At 45.8% G+C, this 14,708-nt stretch overlaps 1 protein-coding gene across 9 annotated transcripts in view; it reads left to right on the top strand.

Moving 5' to 3' along the window:
- The window catches only part of DISC1 (DISC1 scaffold protein), a 347,047-nt gene that overhangs the window by 40,656 nt on the left and 291,683 nt on the right, over positions 1-14,708 (top strand). For all 9 annotated transcript variants that reach the window (XR_011524952.1, XR_011524953.1, XM_070568817.1 and 6 more), the window contains exons 2-3: positions 376-1,376; positions 8,103-8,172. Coding sequence is in view for 7 of the 9 variants with exons in the window: in XM_070568817.1 (XP_070424918.1) it covers positions 376-1,376; positions 8,103-8,172 (1,071 nt within the window). In the remaining 2 variants the exon portion in view is untranslated. The remainder of the gene's footprint in view (positions 1-375; positions 1,377-8,102; positions 8,173-14,708) is intronic.

The raw sequence follows: 14,708 nt of genomic DNA, 5'->3' as shown, positions 1-14,708 counted from the left end.
CCAGGCCCACGCCAGGATGAAAGTGCTGATGTGCCTGAAAGACTAAGTGGCGAGAGGCTGGGGGTTCAGAAGGAGCTGCTGAGGTGGTGTCTCCGTTGTGCATGCTGACGTGTTGGCACAACACACAGCAACGCCAGCTGCTCTGCTCAACAGAAGAGCTGGGCTGCTGTGTTGTTTCTACACGTTCAAGGCAAACACTTCCCAGGGGTCATCAGAATTTTCGTACCGGTTGGCCCCATGACCACTGAGCCAGCATCTCTCTTTGGCAGAGGCACCGAAAGATGACCTCGAAGCCTAGGATGTTCTCCAAATGCACTTCCAGCTAGGCCAGTGAGATCTGTGTGTTTACGGTGCTGTTTTCTCTCTTCTTTCCAGGCAGCCAGGATTGCTTACCACCTGCAGCCTCTTTCCGGAAGAAGCGGCTGGCACGGAGGCCAGGCTACATGAGAAGCACAGCTGGGCCCCGGATCGGGTTCCTCTCCCCAGCAGTGGGCACTCCGTTCTGGGCCCAGGGAGGGATGTGCAGTGAGGAGTCCCACCACTCTGAGTCCAGGGCCAGCCCATGTGGCCTTGACCCTGGAGGCCAGGGGCAAGGCCCCTCCGTTGGGAATCCTGTTTCCAAGGGCATCACAGCTGTGACATCTGTGGACCACCTAGGCCTGGCTCTGACCCCTGTGAGAGGAACCTCAGGGCTCTTTGGGATTCAGCTCAGAGCTGGCACCAAGCTGCCCGACAGGCTAACCAGGTCTTGTGGCCCTGGGGACACTGGGTGTCAGGAGGAGCTTCCATCCATGGATAGCTCTGAGGCCCCAGGCCCTGGTTGGGATGCAGCCTGCACTGAAGGAGGAAGGGGCACCTGGACCAAAGGCTGTCTTGCCCCAAAGGAGATGAGTAGTAACAGCTGCAGCCTCCAAAGTGGCCTGAAGTTTCCCTCAGCCCCCGCCGGCTCTCAGGATGACTTCACCTCCAGCTTTAGCTTCATTCAGCTCTCACTTGGCTCTGCCGGGGAACGTGGAGAAGCGGAAGGCTGCCCGCCATCCAGAGAGGCCGAGGCCCCTCATCAGAGGCCCGAGGAGCTGGAAGCCAAGGCTGTCAGCTTGGACAGCCCCCACGAACACCCTCGACTTCTCTCTCCCGCCTTCAACCTCAAGGCTACTCAGGGCCTAGCAGACTCTGCCCAGGCTGCAGCAGGCAGCCCCCGGCTGGAGTGTGAGATGGTGTCTTTGTCGGACACGGACGCTGCCTCCTCCTGCTCCCCAGATTCCTCATGGTTTGAAGGCAGCAGCTTGGGGGACTCTCACCGTTGGGACGAGCTGCTTGGGAAATGCGAGCCCGTGCTGCTGGACTGCCTGCTGAGTGACCGGAGGCAACTGGAGGTCGGTGTCTCCCCAGCCTCTGGGGCCCCACGAGCGTCACAGCTCAGATTAGCTCTGGGCAGAGGGCAGGAAATAAGTGGTTCTGGGGTTGACGCACTTCCACCCTAGAAATTGCAGCAGCTCCTCTTGCGGCCGGCTGCAGGAAGATGTTCCTGTACTTCTGTGTCTTCTCTTTCAGTTTGGACACAAATCTGTTCTCGCTTATGTCTTCTCTGTTGCTTCGATGCTCTGATTTGCTCTCTGTGGGCCCCCAGCTCCTCTGCACTTCCTGGCCTGGGTGGTGTGTGGTTAGCTCCGCCTAGCTCTGCTTTGAAACGGGAAATCCGGGCCAGGGAGCAGGGAGACGCAGCTGGCTGGTGTGTGGAAGGGGTTGAGGGATATGAAGACTGTGATGCCCTGCATTGAGGGTGGTCCTGAGCTCATTTGCATTACTGCCCTCATCTCATTTCATCCTGCTGCAGTGGGAACTGCCTAACATAGACTCAGGAGACTGTTTCTGGTACTAAACCTCTCAGGCCCTCACTTTCCTTATTTAGAGGTATCAACACTGCACAGGATTCTCTGCAGCTCAAATGAATATGTAAGTGCTTTGGAAATTGGGACAGACAGTGTCAGTGTAAGTCTTTACATTATGACAGCGCTGTCCACCCAGTTGTTGAGGGCTGGGTACAGCCAGGAGTAGGCAGGATTGTTCCACCCCAGAAAGTTCCTAGAGAGACCAAGGTAGAGATGCTTCGTGGCTGGCCCATTGGGCTGTGTGCCTCATCCTCTTGAAAGACTGCGTTTTCCTTCTGGGGTGTGTGTTTGTGTATGTGTGCACACGAGTATGTGTGCACATGTGCATATGCGTACGTGTGTGCACACATACATGTAAGCAGGGAAGTGGAGCACTCCTCATCAGGCATTTGGTAGAAGTACCTGAAAATGTGAAGTTCACGTTCGTTCTCAGCAGTTGCATCTCATCGACTTTCCGTGATGTTTAGCTCCTTTGTTCTGGCCTATAGGGACCTCAGCCCAGCCATCTGATTTACAACCCAGGAAGATAGCGAAGCCAGGCCAAACATGCAGGTCTCTATTCCCAGGTGATGTGTGAAACCCTCTAGTTAGATGTGTCCAAAACTGATGCCATTGTCTTCGCCACCAAACCTGTTCTAAGGGCCTCATTCTTGATATGTATTTGTCGATTTGAATCAATAGAATCTATTCACTTCCTTAGAGAAACTGCAGTCATCTTTAATACCTCCCTCTCCATCCCTCCCCACATCTGCTCAGCCTCCAAACCCTCTCAGTCCTACAGCTAACCTCGTCTCAAGCCACCGTCACTGCCCTGGTTCGAATCCTTGTTATCTTTCACCGGGGTTTTGCAAGAGATTCTTGACACATTTACCCTCCTCGAGTGTCTCTCTTCTCCAATTTATCTTCTGTGTGGCCAGCACAGTTATCTTTCGAAACACTGACGGGATAGTGTTATTCCTTGGCTTAAACCATTTGTGGCTCATTGCTCCTCTCTGGACAATATCCAAGCTCCTTATCCTGATCATCGAGACTTTTCCCAACCTGCTGCAGCCTGCCCCAGTGCCTTACTCCTGCCGGCTCGGCCATCTGGGGCTGCTTCCTGTTCCTGAAGACACCACAGAAAGCTGTGCTTCAGGCCTTTGCTTACTTTTCTCTCTGCCTGGTCTGACCTTCCTGCACTCTCCCGCCTGCCAAGCTCCTACTTATCCCTTTAGTCGTGACTCCAAAGCCACTTCCTTGTGAGCCATTTCCTGCCCCCTCTAGACCAGATGAATCCCATCTTCCATTTGTCCCCATAGCACTCTGGACATGCTCCATAATAGCACTCACCACAGGTAATAAAAATTTGTTTGTGGGTTCAAGTTCCTCACTTGACTACGAGCCCCATAACCACAGATCGCTTCTGCTAGACGTTTTGGGATGCCAAATGCCTCGCCTATTTCCTGGCCCTCAGCAGGAGCTCGACTAATTTTTATTTTTAGTGAACTCAATCTTGTTAAGATGGGCCACAGATATCTAATTGATGGATTTCTTGGCTCAGCTGTCTAAGGCATAAGAAGAGAATCTGAGAGGCAGATGCACACAGGACGAAGGCACCAAGTAGAGGTTGGCATCATCATACTTTTCTGACTTTAGATGCCAGTTTTCAACACTGCATTTCTGAGAACTTTTAAAAAAATCTGGGCAATATATCTGCATTTCTCCATCTCAGAAATCCAGATTTTGACTCAAGTGAAGCCAAAGTAGAATGCTGTTGTAATGACCAGCTTCCCTTGCGCCCAGTAACCATGCAATCAGAAACTTGCCTTAGTGAGGATCCCATGGCAGTCCACAGGATTCGGCCCGCTGGGTTTTGGTAGCCCCAATAGTTTTTTTCTTCCTTTTAGCTCCTCCTACCTGGAGATTGATCACTTCCTCTTGAGAACCTGGAGTTTTTGGTAAACTGGAGTCTGTGAACCATGAGCGAATGTGGCTCTCTGGGGACCCAGTTGTGCACGGGCTCACCATGCTGGCTCTCTGAGCCACCGAGACATTGGAGGACCGTGAGCTGAAATTCCAGGGGCAGTGGCTACAGAAAGCCACCGTGACTCACCTTTTGGATTTCATAATTTTTAGTTTTAAAAAGAAATAAAATCAATGCTAGCTACATTTCTTCCTTTCTCCTTTACCAGCCAAATACAGCTTTTAAAAGAAATAATTGGTCATAATCTACTAGAGAGTTATTCTGTGGGGAAGAAGAGCGTGGTTGCTGCTGGTTCACCCATGGCACTTGCACATGGCCACAGTGCCCGGCGCACGCTTCCCACACTACTGGGCTTCTGGAGGGGGTGAGCCCTACTGCCTGCGGTGCCTGCTGGGGCCTGTGGGTGTTACCCACGGAGCGCTGCAGCGTGGCAAGTTAGTGGGACGGCCTGGGTGGTAGCCTCGTTCTTTCTGTTCCTCGCTGTGTGTCTTTAGGTAATTGGCTTACTTGTCTTGTGCCTCAAGATGCTCTTGTAGAAGGAGAGAGAACCACAGCACCTACCTCATTAGCCTGTCATGAGGGTTAAATGTGCTCCTACATGCAAAGTGCTCCAGATGAGTCTGGCACCGAGCAAGTACCCAGGATATTGCCCATCAATATCATTAGAGAAACAGCTCAGATTGAGAGAATTTGAGTCAAAGAAGAATAAATTCACCCTTCTCCCCACAGTTCAATTTAAACTCATGTCTTGTCTCAAACAATAGGATCTGGAGACCACTTAACTGTAGTTTAAGTGTCTTTGTTTGTGGTGATCTAACACCTGGACAGGGGAAAGCGTGCTGCCATTTTCAGGTGGTTGAATGTCTGTTGTGTGGAAGAAGGGTCAACTTTATTCTGTGTGGTGGGAGTGATGGAAAAGAACTCTTTCCAGGGCATAGGACTGAGAGGAAGGCAGGTTTTGTTTCAAAAGGAGGAAGAGGGGCTGGCCCAGTGGCGCAGCGGTTAAGTTTGCACATTCTGCTTTGGCAGTCTGGGGTTCGCCATTTCGGATCCCGGGTGCGGACATGGCACTGCTTGGCAAGCCATGCTGTGGTAGGCATCCCACGTATAAAGGAGAGGAAGATGGGCAAGGATGTTAGCTCAGGGCCAGTCTTCCTCAGCAAAAAGAGGAGGATTGGCAGTAGATGTTAGCTCAGGGCTAATCTTCCTCAAAAAAAGAAAGGAAGAAGAAGCTCCTGACACCCAGAGTCCTCCACTATGAGGGGGGCTGCTGGGGAGCCCAGCTTTTTCCACTGTGTTTGTGCAGAGGCCCCACATTGCTCATTCAGGCTCCTGGGCAGGCCTTCAGGATTGAGGAGGAGGTTGGGCTAAGGATCTTCAAAAAGATTCTTTGAAGGGTTGGGATTCCAGTGTTGTGGGGCCTTTTAGAGATTATGGTCTAATTCCTTGATCCCTCTCCCTTCTCCTTAAGCAAAACACAAATCTCAGGAACTTGAGTTTTCGCTCCTTTTAAAATGCAGTTGATCTTCAGTATTCACAGATTCTATATTTACAAATTCGCCTACTTGCTAAAATTTATCAATAACTCCAAAGTCAATGCTCACAGTGCTTTCCTGGTCAGTTGTGGACATGCCCAGAGTGGCTGAAAATTTGAGTTACCTGATGTGCATTTTCCAGGCTGAGGGTGAACAGGGTGACGCTCTGCCTTCTTGTTTCAGCTCTTGTACTGTCGACAAGTGTCCTTTTCGTGGTCTATTTAACGCCACATCTTTCTGCATTTTTGTTGGTGATTTTGTTTTTTAAAATGGTCCCCAAGCATAATGCTGAGTGCTGTCTAGTGTTCGCAAGTGCAAGAAGGCTGTGATGTGCCTTACGGAGAAAACACATGTATTAGGTGAGCTTCTTTCCCGCATGAGCTGGAGTGCTGTTGGCCATGAGTTTGGTGTTAATGAATCAGCAATGCAGATTTAATAAGGTGTCTTTAAACTGAAACAGACATAAACAAGGTTATATATTGACCAGTTGACAAAAATGTTGTGACCGGAGGCTCTCATGAACTTAACCCTGTGTTTCCCCCAGAAGCCAGGGTTGAGTATTTGTTAATTGATGTTCCCAGCTACTTTATGGAACATAACTACCATGAATGAGAATCGACTATATGTGTATTTTTTGCTATTTCAAAATAGCCACCCAAGGACTATTGCCAGAGGTTGAGTGGGGCTGAGAGAAATGTGATAAAAGGAAATGCTAACTGGGTGGGCAGAGGGGGGAAGTGGGCAGAACCCTGCAAGTTAGGCCCCACCTCAGCTTGTGGAAAACAAACTAATTGCCTGCCTAACGTGGGCTGGGTCACGGGGTAAGACGTGCCCATCAGTGGTTGTGCTTCCAGGGAAGATGGACGTTCAAACATATCCCAGGGCATCAAGTCAGGGTCTTACAGGGATAATTGACGAGAGGGGTAAGGTGAGGTGGGCATTGGCTATAAATGTATCCTTTGACCTTCTTTTTTTTTTTTTTGAGGAAGATTAGCCCTGAGCTAACATCTGCCGCCAATCCTCCTCTTCTTGCTGAGGAAGACTGGCCCTGAGCTAACATCTGTGCCCATCTTCCTCAACTTTCTGTGTGGGATGCCTACCACAGCATGGCGTGCCAAATGGTGCCATGTCCGTACCTGGGGTCCAAACTGGCGAACCCCAGACTGCCAAAGTGGAACGTGTGAACCTAACCACTGCGCCACTGGGCCGGCCCCCTCTTTGACCTTCTTTTCTATAGTTCTTCTGCTCCTGCTTTTTTTTTTAATTTAATAATACCATCCTTTGGGTGTGGTGATGGTAATGCTCTTGCTTTATATGGCAATTGCACCACCATACAGCCTTTCTTCTATCTCTACTATGTAAGACTAAGTTACTGGTAAAATTTGTATGTGATATGTGGAGCAACTCGAGGATAAAGGGGTTAATGTGATCATTCATTCATTCTTTCATTCATTCAGACTGTGTTTACTGACTACTAATAGTACAACACCCTGTGTCTGGCTTTGGAGATTTTATTAGTTAGATTATATTAGTTAAAATAGCTTAGTAACACACACACAATATCAGAGTCTTAACATAACAAAATTTGTTTCTGGCTTATGCTTCAAGTTCCACAGAGGGATTTGGGGGCTCCAAAGACCTAAGAGGCATTCGATAAATATTTGTTAAATGGATAGTATGAATAGAAGCAAGAACAGGTCACAATGGTAGTATAGAGAAAGGACATTTAACAGACTGGAGGAGGTGACACCTGAGTTAGGTGATGAAGGAAATATAGGTGTTAGCCAGGCAAAGGATGGGAGGAAGGTGTTTTTCAGGGAGCAAGCCCAGATCTATTCATTCATAGTCTAAGAATCCATCTTCAGAAAATCTCTGGGCCTCCTGTTGAGAAGAAAAATACAGTCATGTGTCACTTAACAAGGAGGACATTTTCTGAGAAATGCATTGTTAGATGCATCCGTCATTGTGCTAACATCATAGAGTGTGTTTACACAGACCTAGATGGTAGAGCCTGCTACACACCTAGGCTGTATGCTACTACTCTCATGGGACCGCCCTCATATATGTGGTCCATTGTTGACCAAAGCATCATTATGTGGTGCATGACTATAATTACAAATGAACACACTGATAATTCTCAAACAAATGATGGGATCATTGAGTCTGTATGCAGGTTAAACAAGACAATGCCCTTTTCTATAATGGCAAATATATGAACCTGAGGACTTCTAACAAGGGTTTTATGAATTCCTTCTTGTCATTCTCACCAGCCTTTGGGACAGCCTACTGAGTTTAAGTTCATGCTCTTCTTCTTTTGGTTTCTCTTCCAGTTTTGGTGTGTTTAGCTTCATAATTTTAATGTGATTTTTAGAATAGAGACCATCTGGTCAGGTCAAGAAATTTGTACTACTTTTTATTATGCATTTTTCACATAGATAAGGGCACAAAGGTTACAGTGTGATGTTTTTGTTTAAAATAACATTCTAACTGTGGATTTTTATGCTCAAATTACACTTTTTCTTCATAAAACTTTTTTTTGAGAAACTAATGTGTCTGGCATTGGAAAAATGTACATTTGTGGTTCTTTTTTAAGAGGAAGATAAAGAAGTTCAGTTTTGAAATAGTTTCTAAATGTTCTTAGCTTTAACAAAATTGTTTGCTTGACTGCTATGGTAATTTGGTTTTCATTTTCTCCCCTTCAAACCAACATAGGTAAAATCCTTAAGATTAAAGCTTCAGAAACTTCAAGAAAAAGCAGTTGAGGATGATGATTTTGATAAAGGTGAGTTTTAATTTGTTTACTGATTATTTCTTCTTTTTCCCCCACAACGTCCCATTTCTCTTTCCCTCCTTTCTCAAATCTGTCTTCTACATCTGAAATGAGTTGTGCAATCTGCTCCTCTGATCATCTCCACTCAGTAACAGTTGACTATTTTACAGCACTGTTATTTTGTGGTTTTCAAAGCGCTTTAGGAGTATTAATCCTTTGGGTTGTAAGTATAACTTTATTGATCGTCCAGCAACCCTTGGAGTACTTGCAGGTGTGATATAATTTATTCATCCATCAGAAAATTTTTGTTGAACACCTATTATGTGCCAGGCAGGTGGCAGGAATGGGAAAGTAAGGTAGATGTAGTATCTGGCTTTGTGATACCTGTAACTATAAGCTCTCAGGGAGAGATTTTTGACCTCATTCTCTCCGGGACCAGAGATGGGAAATGGGATGAGTCCGAGAGACGCCAGGCTGTGCCAAAGGGGTCAAATGTATCAAATTCCCATGAAAGTGGACACAAATATCCAAGCTAGAAAGAAGTAACCACACAAGACCAGAAGATAGAGGAGTTGGTCAGAAACCAAACAATTCAGATGAGGCACTAAAACAGAGTTGGAGCAGAAGCAGATGAGGGCTGGATGGCGGCTGACTAGACACAGGCTAGACTGCGCCAAAGGCAGGCTTTCTGGTGTGGTTGGCCTGTGGAGAATCTTAAGGACTTTGGATGCTGATCACAAGATTTCACACCCATTTCTGCTGGATGTGGGGAAGACAAAGGGTTTCTAGGTTCCCCTAGACACTTATGAACTTGATAGATACTCCTGGTGATAGCCAAGTTTAGCACACCCAGAACTGTTCTGGAAATAGAATGTAGATTTAAGGATTTTTCTGGAAGCTGGTTAGTGTTGGGGCTTGGGTCTTCAAGCTTAGTGACTCATATTCTGGTATTTCCAATGAGTACGTCATGGACCATTGGAACTGGGGCACTACAGGAATGGGGTGAGTGATTTCCAAAAGTGCATTGCAAATCCTGTTCTAGGAAATACCCAGGATTGACGCTATCTGGTGTTCTCATTACAGATACCATTGAGATTGGCTTTACAAAGTGACAGGGGAGTGGGAGGAAGATGAGAACTTGGGAATGGAGGTGGAACTCTCTGGACTCTCCCACTCCTCTTTCTACAGGATGTCTTGATTTCAGAATGATGCTGGGTGGAGGATGAGGTGTGTGAGAGAGGAGGCAAGTCTAAGGCAATGGAAGGTACTCTCCTTAGTCCTCGGTACAGCTGTAGACAGAGAGCAAATGAGCTATTCCTGGACCAGGCTGCGCCCACTGACTTTTGTCTGTAAAAGACAGTTAAATCTAGTTTGAAGCACCCCACTATGGCACAGATTTATTTTCTCTACCATGGGCTGAGTCTTGGTCCTTTTACCTTGAACAACACAGCTCTGCTGTAACACACAAAGCTTATGACACAAGTGGAAACCAGGCTCTTTTTCTGATAAAGAACTGGGGAACTTTCTGGACTTGGTTCTCTCAATGGACTTCATTAAATGAAGGCTTCACTTCTTTAGTCTTTTCTCCAAATATCTCTGAAACACCTAAGGGAATGAGGTTGGATAGGATACACCTCATCAGGGAAGCTAAAAGAATGAAGGCACCTCTATTTAGTGTTTCTGTTTTTTATCTTGTTTGCCTGTCACTGTCTAGCAAATCAGAAGTTTGGGGGTAGGCCCAGCATTCCATGTTTTCACAAGCCTTCTAGGTGATTGGGATGTGTGATGATGTTTGAGAAAACACTGGTGCAGGACTTTCCTCCATGGAGAACCAGACCATGATGCAGCAGCGAGCTGAGTCCTGGAGGTGAGGGTGATTGACTGGGCCATGTCCCTCCTGATCCACTAGGAGTTTGTGGAGTGGACAAATACCCTGGTAGCCACTTAACACAGAGTCACATACCACTGTCATTCTATTTAAACTCATCAAACCTGCAAACCTGGTTCAGCGTGTTGAGAGGTAAGTGTTCTTATGAAATGTGCAAGGTGCATGGCACATGGTGGGTAAGAACTCAATCAATGTTTCATGAGTGAATGAATAAAGGACTTGCTGCCTGAATGCATAGGGGCCATGAATGGTAAGCTAGAGTGAAAGCAAGGAGAAATCCCTCTTGCCACCTCATGATGGGGTTGCTCCTCAGCTCATCTGCAGTCTACAGCATGGGGTGAGTGAGGGGGAAAATTTCTGTGTAGAAGTTGGCTTATTATGTAAAAAATACTATTGAGCGTCCATTGTGTATAACAGTGCTTCTCAAACTAATGCATAGCTGAGTCACCTGGGTAGTGTATTAAATGCACATTCTGATTAAGTAGCCGTGGGGTGGGGCTGGAGACTCTTCTTTTCTGATAACATCCTAAATTATGCTCACGCTGCTGTCCTGAGGAATACACTTTGAGTGGTGATGAGATGCAAGGAAGTAAACAATGCCATTTTAAGACACACTGAGTGCTGTCCTCAAGATTTTCATCTCAGGGAACTTATGGTTCAGCAGGGGAGATAGCAATAATGACAATAAAGTTATACATAACATGCCCCTTAAAATGTAGACAAAGGACATTCCAAAAAGGGGAGAAATTACTTCTGCTAGATGTTGAGGTGGGTGAAGGATCAAAGCCCTATGGATGAGTTGGTAACTTAGATGGACCTTAAAGGTTGAGTAGGATGCATCTGGAATGGGTTTTAGAGAAGTCCAAGAGGTGGAAAAACCACCTTTACCACTAGCCACCATCCAAAAGTTTGGTTGTCTTGAAATGAGATTTGAAACTGGCTATTGTCTGCAGTGGACCAATGCAGGGCCCAATGCATGGACTGGCACATAGAAAGTGATCAAGAAATTCTCATAAATCGATTGCTATGTCCTTAGGGAAGTTTGAACAACCTTGAGGTGGAGAATTTGTTGTGATGAGATTTATTGAAATAGGATTTGAATAAAATTTCCTTTGTCATCTAGTTTATCCAGGCTTATTAATAAAAGTTTTAAGGATTGTTGAGATTTTTCTTGACACTCAACTTTTATGGTCTTTGTGTGGACTCACTTCTTTTTCTCTGTCAGGTGCAGCTGTGCTTTGAAGCAGGGGAAGGGGTCTGCTGGAGACCACCGTGTTCACCAAGAGAATATGGAGGGTGACCTTATCTCCCTTTGTTTTTGTTGCGTTTCTCTCTTTCTTTCTTTCTAGTTTCATTCATAAAAATGACTTTGTGTTCCAGAGAAAGGAGGAATTGGTACAGAATAGAAAGTTCTGTGTTTTATCTCATCCAAGTGCTGGCAAATTTACCCACGGATGCCTTGTGGGGAAAACTTCTCATGGCTCTAATTACATCTCTCCCTCACTAGGGAAGTAAAGTTAATATTTCCTTATATTCTTGCATAAAGCTGGGAGGGCCTGGGAGAAAAAGAATAATATTGTTTGGTATTTGCTTAGGGTCTTTCTCCAAGATGCTCAAAATGCTTCATTGGTTGTATGGCATTATTGCTTGTCCCATGTCTGTGGTCAGCTGAGGGGCAAGGATGAGACCTTGCAGTCTGATGGAGGGAGAGATTGCAGTCCAGAGATGGGAGATGAGGGGTCAGGATCTGTGATGTGCTGGGAACACAGAGAAAAGGAGAGCGTGCACAACAATTTTCAATATGGTTACTGTTCCAGTTGCTCTTGCATTGATTTGTGGCCTATAATGTCCCCCTGCCTGCCCAGGTCCACCAGAGACTGTGTCCACCACTTCACTTCTGAAGTGAACAAGGTGAAGTTGCGAGGAAGCAGGAGCAAAATTTCAGGAAGTCACCATTTCAGCGACTGGCATCAATGTGATGTGTGGCATCGCTGGCTTTGCCCTGCTGGTTTAGAATCTCCTTCCGGGAGTGAAAAGTAGTCAGCACTGAATTGGTTTCTCTATTATTTCTCTCAACCAATATCCATTGTGACAAAATTCTAGAAGTATAAAAATATGAGGCATTGGAAGAAAAAAGGTCACAGCAAAAGCCAAGCATAAAACCAGTGGAGAGAGTGACCAGCTCTTCTCTAAATTGCCATATCTTTGTTTCTCTGAATTCTTTCTTTAGCAAGATTTCTCTATGCACAGTTGCTCTTAGGTGATAGTGTGTAAACTGTTCAGCCTGACACCCCTGTCTTTCGTGGGGAACCCCACTCTATACCTGCTTCAGGGTCTGGCCTCTGAGTGGCTTCCTAGAGCCTAATCTTTAGAACCGGAACTCCTGCTTTCTCGTCTCCCAACAGATGTGATTGAACACAGTGAAAATCCACACATTCCTTTTCACTGCATTTTGTTCAAGCTTAGAAAGAAGAAAACAAGATTTAATAGAATCTGGTCATTTTTATGGCTGTAGGACTGCCAGAGTAAACGGGAGGTAGATAACATTTTGGGGTCCATGGAACAGAAATGCTACTCTTGGTAGCCTGTATTGTTTTGTGTTCTGACTTAAACAGTAGACTGCATGTGGCGTCCGGTAAGAGAGACGTGTCCAGCAAAAGTGGCACTTTAAGATGTTTACGGAGAGGGAGCAGCACTGAACGTGGTGAATAGAGTGCAGGTTCTGTCTGCAGCCCCCTTCCACACACACTTTTCTTTTCTCCCTGCACCCCAGGGTTTGGAAACATTATTGGTCTGGCCTGGTGTCTACAGGGCTCTCTCTCCCATGGCTCTGAGGGGAGCTTGCAGTAAGTGTCCCCTTGTCCTTGGATAAAGGGGCTTCCATTAAAAACAAAAGCAACAGCTCAAATCTCAAGTAGGTATTACACAACTTACTGAATCCTTAGCAATCATGAGAAATGCCAACTTACAAATCTGCAAACACAGACAGTAATGCTGAAAGTCACCATTGGCTGAGATCTCGGCCCTTCACTTACGCAATCACAAAGTCTCCTTTAAATAGGAAGAAAAGCTAAAACAATGCAACCAAATGAAATAACTGACATTTTGTGTTTGCAGATTTGTGTGTTGGCATTTTTCTTGAGTGGTAAGGGTGCAGGAAGTCATGTAACACCTACTTCAGATTTGAGCTTGTGCACAGGCCCAGATGGTTTATCTGCATATGATAGATTTCCCTTTCATTTGTAGCACAAAACGAGATTTTAGTGTGATGCCTTTCTCCTCAGTCTTTCAGCTTAGGGCACACTCAGCTCCTTTTTATGTTCTGGTGTTAAGGTATGAGATCTATTAGACCTCCTGGTGCTCTGGAGGTAGACGCATGGTGGTGTGGACATCCCCTCCTGATGGCCATGTCACAGTATGTCCCCCAGGTTGGTGGACCTCTGCTTTGCCTTCCCTGCCTGTAAGGAAATTGGTCTGTCCTGCTAGGATCATGTGGAGTGTTGTCATGGTGTGTTGTTATTATTCATGTTGAAACCTGTCAGCTCCAAGGTTAGACATGCTGCTGAATATAAAACACCAAGGCAAACAAAAAAATCTTCTTTTCCTCCACCTCTTCTCCCCATTTAAGTACTTTGTTGGAACTTGGACACACTTGGAACTTGGATCCCAGGAGAGCAAGCTTATCTGAGGGGATGTTCCATCTGGGGAACTCAGCTGCTCTGCAGGTTGCCAAACAGAACTGGACAAAGCAATGACTTCAATTGTCTGGGGCCAGCTCACCGAGATAGAGTGACCACCCTTTCTGTGAAGGTACTCAGGACTTTAGGAATGTCAACAATTTCACTCTACTTCTCAAATGTTTTCAAGGAGTATTTTTCCTCTTTCTACAGATTGAGAAATCTATAACAGAACTAGAAGGGATGTGCCTATGATCAGGGACAAAAGCCTAAACAGGACTGAATCTTCCCACTAAAAGTATAGTAATGAAAATGAAATATTCACTAGAAGTGTTCAACAGAAGATTTGAGCAGGCAGGAAAAAGAATTGGCAAACCTGAAGATATGACAGTTGGAATTATTGAGTCTGATGAGCAGAAAGAAAAAAGAATGAAGAAAAGTTGAAGATAGCTTAACAGACCTCTGGGACATCATCAAGCAGACCAACATATACCTAGGAGAGTCCTAGAAGGAGAAGAGAGAGAAGAGGAGAAGGACAGTTGAAGAAATAATGGCTGAACACTTCCTAAATTTAATGAAAGACATGTATCTACAAATTCAAGAGCCCAATGAACTACAAATAAACTCAAAGAGAGTCACATGGAAACACATTATAGTCAAAGTGTTATAAGGAAAAGACAGAATCTTTTTTTTTTTAAAGATTTTATTTTTTTCCTTTTTCTCCCCAAAGCCCCCCAGTACATAGTTGTATATACTTCGTTGTGGGTCCCTCTAGTTGTGGCATGTGGGACACTGCCTCAGCGTGGTCTGATGAGCAGTGCCATGTCCGCGCCCAGGATTTGAACCAAAGAAACACTGGGCCGCCTGCAGCGGAGCTCGCAAACTTAACCACTTGGCCACAGGGCCAGCCCCAAGAAAAGACAGAATCTTGAAAGCAGCAATGGAGAAGCAACTCATCACATACAAGGGATCTTCAATAAGAT

The sequence above is a fragment of the Equus przewalskii genome, chromosome 1 (assembly GCF_037783145.1).
Source record: "Equus przewalskii isolate Varuska chromosome 1, EquPr2, whole genome shotgun sequence".
NCBI lineage: Eukaryota > Metazoa > Chordata > Mammalia > Perissodactyla > Equidae > Equus > Equus przewalskii.
The sequence above is the reverse complement of the archived record's forward strand: the minus strand, read 5'-3'. Positions and strand labels throughout refer to the sequence as shown.